At 72.0% G+C, this 11,027-nt stretch overlaps 1 protein-coding gene across 1 annotated transcript; it reads left to right on the top strand.

Annotated features, from left to right (window-relative positions):
• Positions 1–9,914: 9,914 nt before the first annotated feature.
• On the top strand, positions 9,915–10,769 carry MRGPRG (MAS related GPR family member G; the record flags this gene model as incomplete). The annotated part of the gene is made up of 1 exon (XM_084907113.1): positions 9,915–10,769. One exon carries the CDS (start codon positions 9,915–9,917, stop codon positions 10,767–10,769), a length of 855 nt encoding a protein of 284 aa, XP_084763239.1.
• Between the last annotated feature and the right edge of the window lie 258 nt (positions 10,770–11,027).

The following is an 11,027-nucleotide window of genomic DNA, read 5'->3' as shown; positions in this document are numbered from 1 at the left end:
AGGGTGGGGTTCCGGCCTCTGCAGACCGCCGGCTCCCTCGGCTCCCAGCACCGGGCCGGTGACTCACTTCCCCGGAAGCCGCCTCCGGCTGCACGGCGCTCTGGCCGGCCGGCCGGCTCCCCTCGCACGGTCCGCGGCCACAGAAGGGGAAGCGGGGGCCCCGTTTCCTTCCACACGTGACACCTGCCGCCCGGGCCAGTGACAGCCCGGGGGAGGAGGGCAGCCCGCACGCACGGCAGCCGCCGGCCGCCGGGAGGGACCGCGTGTCCTGCTGTGGGACCTGGGGGGGGGACTGGCTGCGTGGGACCGAGAAGGCGTGGTCACTCCAGCCCGTGGGCCCTCGGCTCTGCCGGCAATTGTGGCGCCTGCTCCTCCGGTGTCACCCTGGGAGCTGTGGGAAGAACCCCAGCGGGACCGGCGTTGCTGGCATCACGGGGACCGGTACCCGGGCCACGCCAGCACCGTGTGATCGGTACCCGGGGCCACGCCATTAACGTGTGATCGGCACCTGGGGCCACGCCATCACCGTGTGATCGGTACCCGGGGCCGCGCCATTAACGTGTGATCGGTACCAGGGCCAGGCCAGCACCGTGTGATCAGTACCTGGGACCATGCCATTAACATGTGATTGATACCTGGTGTCACGCCATTAACATGTGATTGGTACCCAGGGCCATGCCAGCACCATGTGATCGGTACCTGGGGCCACGCCATTAACATGTGACCGGTACCTGGGGCCACGCCAGCACCGTGTGACCGGCACCCGGGGGCACGCCATCACCGTGTGATCGGTACCCGGGGCCACGCCATTAACGTGTGATCGGTACCAGGGCCAGGCCAGCACTGTGTGATTGGTACCTGGGGCCACGCCATCACCGTGTGATTGGCACCCGGGGCCACGCCAGCACCGTGTGATCGGTACCCGGGGCCACGCCATCACCGTGTGATTGGCACCCGGGGCCACGCCAGCACCGTGTGATCGGCACCCGGGGCCACGCCAGCACTGTGTGATTGGTACCCGGGGCCACGCCATCACCGTGTGATCGGCACCCGGGGCCAGGCCAGCACCGTGAGTGACCAGTGAGGACCGGTGTGAGGACCCGATGGCCACGACGGGGCTGCCTGGACACGGTCCTGGAGCACCTGCCGTCGGGACCGCTGCTCGGGAGGCCGAGGCCCGGGCGTCCCGGCGTTTGTGGGCCGTGAGAAGAGGCTGGTGTGAGCCGTGGGACTGGGCCCGGCTCTCTGCTCTCGGCGGCAGTGTGGCTCCTGGCCTGGCTGGGCCGGGGCCACGCGGCAGCTAACGGGGCGCCCGGACCTCCCCCAGCTGCTCGTGGGAAACGTCCGACCCCCAGACCCTGGGCCAGCGCCCGGCTCGGGGCTCCGGGCCGAGTGTCCGCCCAGGAGCCGGGAGGTCCCGGTTCGAGTCCGGCAGGGCACCTGCCCGGCTGCAGGCTCCGTCCCGCAGTGGCGCTGCAGGAAGCAGCCGGTCAGGGATTCTCCCTCCTCACTGATGCCTCTCTCTCTCTCTCTCTCTCTCTCTCTCTCCCTCTCCCTCCCTCCCTGAAAGCAATAAAATACGTTAAGAGAGAGAGAGGAGCTCAAACCACCTGGCACAGGCCCCGCTGCAGGCGCTGCTGGCTCCCCCCCCCCCCCCCCGCTAACATCCACCGGCCCGGCCTGGCGGGGGGGGGTCAGTCTCGGACCCCAGCGCCTGGTCGGGGCTCAGGCCCAGGCCCACGCGTGTGCAGGGCCGCGGGCAGCCCCGAGCTGCTCCTGCCTCTTACAGCCGCTTAGGGAGCCCAGCCCAGGAACCCCCACTCTTATCAGCAGGAAACCGCGCAGACGCGCCTGAGTGACCGAGTGACCAAGGCCGCCAGACGCCGCCAGACACCGCCTGGGTCTGCCCCAGACCCGGCCGGGTCATGGGTGAGGGGTCAGGAGGCCAGCGTGGGGCTCATGGCCAGACCAGCCTCGTCCAGGTGGGAGCGGTTCCGAGGGTCAGCCCCCGTTCTGCCCCGTCTCGCTTCACGCCCCCCCTCGGCCCCACCCGCCCCAGCCTGGCGCGCCTACCTGCACCCCAGGCTGCAGCCCACACCCCCATTCTGCTCAGCTCACACCCACCTGCCCTGGCACCCACCGCCCAGGGCACCCACCGCCCGGGGCACCCACCGCTCGGGGCACCCACCGCTCGGGGCACCCACCACCGGCCCCGGCAAAGCCTTTAGCCGCAGAGGGCACTGGGCGCAGCCGCCCTCACCTGCCTGCGAGGACACCTGGCCTCCGCCCCCCGGGCCCACGTGGCTGCCTCCCCCCGGCCCACGTGGCCGCCTCCCCCCGACCCACCTGGCCTCCGCCCCTGGGCCCACGTGGCCTCCGCCCCTGGGCCCACGTGGCCTCCGCCCCTCGGTCCCACGTGGCCTCCGCCCCTCGGTCCCACGTGGCCGCCTCCCCCGACCCACGTGGCCTCCGCCCCTCGGGCCTCACGTGGCCTCCCCCGGGCCCACGTGGCCTCCGCCCCTCGGGCCTCACGTGGCCTCCCCCGGGCCCACGTGGCCGCCTCCCCCCCGCCCACGTGGCTGCCTCCCCCGGGCCCACGTGGCTCCCAATCGGGGTGGGAGGAGGCTGCCAGGGCTGGAGGCAGAGCCCACCCCACACCTCATGTCCCTGTAGGACTGGGAGCCGGGGCAGGACTGGGAGCCGCGCGGGGCAGGACCGGCGGGACAGGGTCCAGGAGGCCCTCGGGGACCTGCGGGTGCGGCCAGGCTGGCGCCCCGGCTGCTGAGCTCAGAACCGGGAGGAACACGGCAGCTCTCCCCCCAGAGCGTGGCCTTCGGGGACGGTGCCCGTCACCCGCTGGTCACAGCCGGGCTGGGGAGCGGAGGGCACGGCCAGGACGGAGAGCGGAGGGCACGGCCGGGCCGGGGAGCAGGGGGCACGGCCGGGGAGCGGAGGGCAGGGCCGGGACGGAGAGCGGAGGGCACGGCCGGGCCGGGGAGCAGGGGGCACGGCCGGGGAGCGGAGGGCACGGCCGGGACGGAGAGCGGAGGGCACGGCCGGGCCGGGGAGCAGGGGGCACGGTGCCCAGCGAGGGCCTGCGAACCAGCGTGTCGGGCCCGAGCCCCGCGTGCCCCCCGGACCTCACGCCCAGCAGGTGACTGGACTCCGGCCTGCCCGACGGGGCGCAGGCATTCGGTCCCCGGTCCCCCATGCGGGGGCCGGCCCTCAGAGCCGGCGAGGGGTGAGGGGTCGGGGGTCAGAGGCCCCGCCATGCTGTCCCTGCCCCTCAGGGCTGGCCTGCACCCAGCGTTGGGCAGGTTGGGGTGCAGGGACCGGAGCCCCGGCCGCTGCCCTGCAGGGGCGCCCCCCCCCCCAGGACAGATGGCCGACCGCGATCACTCAGTTTGGGGAAACAGACCCAGAGGGGGAAGTGGCTCAATTCCGCTCTCGGGCGGATGCCACCTCCCCCGGGGCCGGCGAGCCGGCAGGAGCCGCATCCCGCCCGCCGGCCCCCAGCAAACCCTCAGCCCCGTCCCCGCCCGCCGGCCCCCAGCAAACCCTCGGGTCCGAGGTCCCTGAGCCGCTCAGACCCGGAGCTGGCCGAGCAGGGCCCCGTCTGCGCCCGCGCCCCGTCTGCGCCCGCGCCCCTCGCCTTGTGGGCAGACCCGGCCGGGACCTGCACAAGCTCACCCTTCCCAGGGGGTGCACCCTCATGTCAGGGGTGGGGGTGTCCCCACGTCTCCCACCAGCCCCTGCAGCGGCTTCCCTGAGGAGCCCCAGAAACGCAGAGTCCTGGGGTCCCCACAGGAACGGAGCCCACCCCCCCTGCTCCGATGGGGCCGGCGTTCTGTCTGCCCAGGTCGGCCTGCTCAGCACCCTCCTGGGGCCCCCAGACCTCAGGCCCCGGGACCCGGAGGGCTGTCCCCACGCTGGGCGGGGCCTGGGCCCGGGAACCAGGCAAGGACAGCCTGGGCCTCACTGACCCCCGAGCCCGCAGCCCCTGTGCTGCCCCCAGAGGCACGAGGGACCCCCGGGGGACAGCCCCTTCGGGGGCCTCACCGGCTCCTGGTCAGGGCGGGGGGGGGGGGGCTCTCAGGTCCCAGGAGCCGCATGGCCCGAGGCCGAGCCTCCCCCGCCCCCCCTGGCCCGGGGCGCCGGGCTGGGCCGGGACCGGGTCCGAGGATCAGGCCTCAGCCAGGCTTCCCGGGAAGGGAGGGCCCCCCCGGGGACCCGCAGGAACGCGGCCTGGACAGCCGTGCGTCTCAGGACAGAGGCCTGTGGCCCAGGGCCTGGGAGGGCCCCCCCCCCCCCCCCCCCCCCCCCCGCTACAAGCTTGGATGTGTTTTCACCGGGCGAGGCCACGCTCAGCGCAGCTATTCAGTTATCTAAGAAGCTGGAAGAACACAGCAAAAACATTCAGCCTAACACATGACCTCCGAGTGCTCTTTATATTCCATGTGCTGACACATTGTTTTAGTGACTGCAGAGAGCGGGGGGGAGGAGAGACAGAAACATCCATGATGAGAATCTTCCATCGGCTACCACCCGCACGCCCCACACTGGGGATCTAGCCCGCATCCCGGGCCTGTGCCCTGACCAGGACTCGAACCCTGACCTCCTGCTTCATAGGTCGATGCTCAACCCCTGAGCCACATTGGCCGGGTAGTGTTATCTTTTTTTCATGACCCAGGCGGGGGCGGGGAGGGGCCTGGGAGGACCAAGGCTCGGTTCGGGGAGGAGCCTGCAGCCGAGATACGTGCCCTTCAGTCCACAGGCCGATGCTCTATCTACTGAGCCACACTGCCCAGGGCCTCACCTCATTCTTTTTTTTTTTTTTTTTAATATATTTTATTGATTTTTTCAGAGAGGAGGAGAGAGGGATAGAGAGCTAGAAACGTCGATGAGAGAGAAACATCGACCAGCTGCCTCTTGCACACCCCCTACCGGGGATGTGCCCGCAACCAACGTACATGCCCTTGACCGGAATCGAACCTGGGACCCTTCAGTCCGCAGGCCCATGCTCTACCACTGAGCCAAACAGGTTTCGGCTCACCTCATTCTTTAAACTCCTCACAGCACAGGCCCGGGCTTCCCCTGTGCTGGGCACGGATCCAGCACATGACATGCGTGGCGTCACGTAGACCTCACACGTGGGAACTGAGGCTTGGAGAGGCAGAGACCCCAGGCCAGGCCCCTCTGCCCTGCTGGTGGCAGGAGGCAGCAGGCAGCCCCGGGGGAGGGCCGAGCAGACCAGCCTGGGAGCGGGAGGGGGGCAGGGGGCTGCGGGGGCCCAGCCTCAGGCCGGCGCCCTCGCCCCGCAGCCCATGGCACCTGCTGTGCCCACAGCCTGTCTCTCTGCCCCCCCCCCCTCCCATGCTGAGGTCGGCGTGGGGCGCTGAGGCAAACCAGTTCCTAGAAATAAAAACCACCGCAGGGCAAGGTCTTCCAACGCCGACCCACCGGGCACAGCCACCCCGGTTCCTCCTTGTGCTCAGGGCCACGACCTCGGCCGCAGCGCCCAGTAGGTCCCAGCACCGGGACAGGCGGCCCCTCAGCCCCTCAGCCCCGCGCCTGCTCCCGCCTGCCTCCGTCCTTCCCGAACCCAGGCCCGGCTCCCTCTGCTCCGCCCAGCCCAGCGGCTCCCCTGCGGCAGTCCGTGGCTGGTCCCGTGGCGGTCAGTGGCAGGTCCGTGGCTGGTCCCGTGGCTGGTCTGTGGCGGGTCCCGTGGCGGGTCCGTGGCTGGTCCTCAGAACTGTGAGTACCACCCTGTCTCGGGGACAGTCGTCCGGGGTGGGTGCTCTGCCTCCCGACGGCGATGGGAACACGCAGGCCGTCTCCAGCGAGCCCTCCCGCATGGCGAGAGCCTCTGCCTCTCCTGTGCGCCTCCGCTCCCTTCTCCCTCGAGGTCCCTCGTCCTTGGTCCGGGGGCCCCTGGGGCCGCAGGTGACCTCGTCCCAGAGCCCTCACCTCCTCCCGCAAAGACCCTCCCTCCCAGCCACGCAGCCGGGCCTGGACAGGGACACGCCTCAGGCCGCATAGCCCGGGAGCCACGCCACACGGTGTGCTGCCCTCATTGCCGACACGGGGTGGGGGGTGGACACACACACACACACATGACACTTCTCTGGGAGCACCATGTGCCTGAGGGGGCGGCCGGGCCGGGCAGGGGGGACAGAGCGAGGGCGGCCGGGCCGGGCAGGGACAGAGCGAGGGGGACAGAGCGAGGGCAGCCAGGCCGGGCAGGGACAGAGCGAGGGCGGCCGGGCCGGGCAGGGACAGAGCGAGGGCGGCCGGGCCGGGCAGGGACAGAGCAAGGGGGCAGCTGGGCAGGGACAGAGCGAGGGCAGCCGGGCCGGGCAGGGACAGAGCGAGGGCGGCCGGGCCGGGCAGGGGGGACAGAGCGAGGGCGGCCGGGCCGGGCAGGGACAGAGCGAGGGGGACAGAGCGAGGGCGGCCGGGCCGGGCAGGGACAGAGCGAGGGCGGCCGGGCCGGGCAGGGGGACAGAGCGAGGGCGGCCGGGCCGGGCAGGGACAGAGCGAGGGGGACAGAGCGAGGGCGGCAGGGCCGGGCAGGCGGGCACCTGGAGGCAGGGGGCGCCCAGCACGCTGAGTGGGCCCGGGACCGTGTGACAGACAAGCCGCCCGTGACGTGAGGACAGACCCCCCTCAGGACCTGAGTGCTCGCGATGAGCTCGGTCCCGGGAGCCACAGAACACAGCCCCGCAGCCTGGGCGGGGACCCCCGTCGGGGACCCAGGGCCGGAGCTCTGAGACAAAACGGGAGAAGCGTTCTAACCCCAGAGGACCCGTGGGCTTGGACCCGGGCGAGGCAGGGGCCGGTGGGCGGCAAAGGGGCGGGCGGGCGGGCGGGCGGCCCCTCAGACCAGCCACGGCGGCACCGGCCAGGGCCCACGCGGGATCCAGTCCTGAGCCAGGTGCCCGGGCCCGGCATGGGTCAGGCCGAGGAGGGGAACAGGCCCCGGGTCCGGGCATGCTGCGGCCTCACGGCAGGCAGGGCCAGGCCGGGCCCGCAGCCCGGCTCACACGCACCCACACCCGCCGCAGGGCCGCAGCAGGGCCCCCCCGGGGCCGCCGGCAGGGGTGCCCCCCGTGGCCCATGGCCCGTGGCCCGTGGCCGGGGAGGCCTCGTGTGCGGAGCCGGGCCGGCGGGCGGGGGAGGAAGGGAGGCCGCCCACGCAGCTCCTCTGAGCTCACCGGGACGGGAGGCCCTCCGCCCACTTCCAGGGAACTGGCCCGGCCCGCGGCCAGCCGGCCGGCCCACGGGGGCCCGGGGATAAAGGCAGCGACGGCGGCCGGCTGCTCTGAAGCCCCGGAGCAGGGGAGCAGCTCAGCGCCCCGCCCGCCTGCCCTGCCCCCAGGTGAGGAGCCTGCTCCCCCGCTCCCCCGCCTCCCCCGCTCATCCCCTCCCCTCTCCCCTGTCCCCCCGGTCCCCCCCCCCCTCACCCCTCACCCCTCACCCCGCTCCCCTGCTCCCCTGCTCCCCCGCCGGGCTGAGACCCCGAGGACCGGCCTGGGGAGGGACATGGCGGGACGGGGAGAGAGCGGGGGTGGAAGCCGACTCACGGGCAGTTTTTAAAAACGTATTTTCCTTTTGATGTGGGAGAGGCAGGGAGAGGGAGAGGAACATCAGCGATGAGAGTCATGGACCCGCTGCCTCCTGCACACCCCCCACTGGGACCGAGCCCACAGCCGGCCTGTGCCCACAGCCGAATCTGACCTCACCTGGCTCGTGGGTCCACGCTCAGCCCTGACCCCCGGGCCAGGCTGTGGGCAGTTTCTAAAGCCAGGGCCCCGGGTCCTGCGGGGTGTGGGGGCAGGGGCACCCTCCTGAGAGCTCTGGGGACCACCTGGACCACCCCATGGCCCCACCCCCTCACTCACCCCACCTCTGTCCCAGCGCACACACACACTCACACAGTCACACACACACACTCACACACACTCACACACGCTCACACACACTCACACACACTCTCACACACACTCTCACACACACACACACACTCACACACACTCACACACACTCTCACACACACACACACACACACACACACGCTCCGGGACAGCCCGGAGGCTGGTGGGCTCCCTCGGTGCACGCTGGGAAACAGGTCCGGGGGGGAGGGTCAGCAGTCACCCCACAACACCCGAGGCCAAGCTGGCTCCCTGCACCCCCAAGAGCGGACCCCTGTGGGCTGATCTCGGGGTAAGGCCGAGGGGGCCAGCGTGGGGAGGAGGGCGAGGAGACGTGGGGTGTGCTGGAGGCAGGGGCTCAGCCGAAGGAGGTCCCAGGGCCCCAGGGAGGTGGGACCCCGTGAGTGGGGAGGGGACAAGGCGCTCGGTGCCCAGGGGTGCCGTGGGCCCCCTCTGTGCCTCCCCCTCCCCCTCTGTCTCTCTGTCTCTCTGTCTCTGTGCCTCCCCCTCCCCCTCGGTCTCTCTGTCTCTGTGCCTCTCCCTCCCCCTCGGTCTCTGGTTCCCTGGCTCCCTGGGTCTCTCTGTCTCTGTCTGTCCCCCGATGGCCCTCTCCCCCACCCCCTCACCTCACTCCGCGGTCCTGACGGCCCCTCAGCGGACCCTCCGGGCCAAGCGCAGGACGGTGGGTCCGGGGGGCCAGCAATGGCCGTGCCCACTCCCCCTGGCGGACGTCCTCGGCTGGGACCGGCCGGCGCAGACACCGGCCAGCTTCTCCCCGAGGCCGGGCTGAGGCCGGTCCCCAGGCCCCGAGCTCACGGAGGAGGAGGGAGAAGGTGCCACTCGTGTGGTCCCCATGGCGCCCGCACCTGCAGGACCTGCCCCCCACCCAGCCTCTGCAGGCCCCCCTCACTGTGCGGCCCCCTCATCAGCCTCTGCAGGCCCCCCTCACTGTGCGGCCCCTCACTGTGCGGCCCCTCACTGTGCGGCCCCTCACTGTGCGGCCCCTCACTGTGCGGCCCCCTCACTGTGCGGCCCCCTCACTGTGCGGCCCCCCTCACTGTGCGGCCCCTCACTGTGCGGCCCCTCACTGTGCGGCCCCTCACTGTGCGGCCCCCTCATCAGCCTCTGCAGGCCCCCCTCACTGTGCGGCCCCTCACTGTGCGGCCCCCCCCTCACTGTGCGGCCCCTCACTGTGCGGCCCCTCACTGTGCGGCCCCTCACTGTGCGGCCCTCACAGGGCAGGGTCTGAAAACCTGGTGCATGCTGTGCCCGGCTAGCTGGGCGGCTGGCGAGGAGGGGGAGGGGGAGGGGGAGGGGGAGGAGGGGAGGGGTAAGAGCCCCCCACCTGGCCAGTCTCATTTTTTTAAACCCTCACCCAACGATGTGTTTGATCATTTAGAGCAGGGGTCCTCAAACTTTTTAAAGTGGGGGCCAGACCACGGTCCCTCAGAGAGCTGGAGGGCCGGACTATATGAACTACTAATTCCTACTGTAACACCTCGGCTGCGCTCACTGCCCAAAAAACCTGGCGGGCAGGATCAGACTCCCCTGGGGGCTGCATGTGGCCCGCGGGCCGTAGTTTGAAGACCCCTGATTTAGAGAGAGTGGAAGAGAGAGGGAGACAGAGAGAAACATCAGCGTGAGAGAGACACATGGATTGGCTGCCTCCTGCACGCACCCGACCAGGGCCTGGGATGGGGAGGAGCCTGCAACCCGGGCGTGTGCCCATGACCGGAATCGAACCCGGGACCCTTCGGCCTGCAGGCCGGCGCTCTATCCACTGAGCCACACCGGCCGGGGCCGCCTGCCCGTCTTCACCTCTGAGGCCCTGGCCGCCTGCCCCGTCCGTCCTCCTCTCACAGAGCGGCCGTGGGGCCCGAGGGCTGGGGATTCGCCGGAGGGTGGATGTGGGGACCCTGCCCCCCCCCCCGCCCCCCGGGCGCGAGGCCACAGCTCTCTCCTCCCCCCAGGTCGCTCGCCGCCATGTTCGGGCCGTGGCGCACCTTCACCACCGTGGTCTTCTACCTGCGCCTGGCGCTGGGCCTCGGCGGGCTGCTGGGCAACGGGCTGCTGCTCTGGCACCTGGGCCTGCACGTCCCCAAGGGCCCGCTGGCCGTGTACGCGCTGCACCTGGCGGCCGCCGACCTCCTGTTCCTGGGCTGCCAGGTGGCCTTCGCGGTGGCGCCGGCCCTGCCGGGCGCGCCGGCCACGCTGCCCTTCGCCGTGACCTTCGTGGCCTTCGCGGCCGGGCTCTGGCTGCTGGCGGCCCTCGGCCTGGAGCTGTGCGCGGCCGAGCTCTTCCCCCGCTGCCACGCGGGCTGCCGGCCGCGGCACAGGGCGGGCGCGGTGTGCGGGCTGCTCTGGGCGCTGACGCCGCCCGCCGTGCTGCTGCCCGCGGACGCCTGCGGGCTGCTGCGGGGCGGCGCCCGCCCCGGGGCCTGCCTGCGGCTGCACGCGGCCGGCGCGGCCTGGCTGACGGCGCTGGTGTGCGCGGCCTGCGGCGCGGGCCTGGCGCTCCTCCTCCGGGCGGCCTGCTCCGCGCGCCCGCGGCCCCGCCTCCACGGCCCGGTGCTGGGCTCGGCGCTGCTGCTGGCGCTCTGCGGGCTGCCCTACACCCTCCTCTGGAGCCTGCGGCCCGCGCTCAGCCTGCTGCCCCTCTTCCCGCCGCTGGCCAACCTGCTGGCCTGCGTCCCCGCCGGCGCCCGCCCGCTGCTCTACTGCTCCGCCGGCCGGCAGCCCGGCACGCGCCAGCCGCTGCGGGCCGTGCTGCAGAGGGCCCTGGGGGACGGAGCCCCGCCCGGGCCCGGGGGGCTGGCCCTGCCCATGGGCACCGTGTAGGGGCCCCACGCCCCGCACGGTCCTCACCCCTCACCCCTCACCCCTTACCCCTCACTTCTCACCCCTTACCCCTCACCCCTCACCCCTCACTTCTCACCCTTACCCCTCACCCCTCACCCCTCACCTCTCACCCCTCACTCCTCACCCTCACCCCTCACCCCTCACCCCTCACTTCTCACCCCTTACCCCTTACCCCTCACCCCTCACCCCTCACCCCTCACCCCTCACTTCTCACCCCTCACGCCTCACCCCTCACCC

The sequence above is a fragment of the Pipistrellus hanaki genome (genome assembly GCF_964339955.1).
Source record: "Pipistrellus hanaki genome assembly, contig: scaffold_39, whole genome shotgun sequence".
NCBI lineage: Eukaryota > Metazoa > Chordata > Mammalia > Chiroptera > Vespertilionidae > Pipistrellus > Pipistrellus hanaki.
Note: the sequence above shows the minus strand (reverse complement) of the source record. Positions and strands in the feature narration are given on the sequence as shown.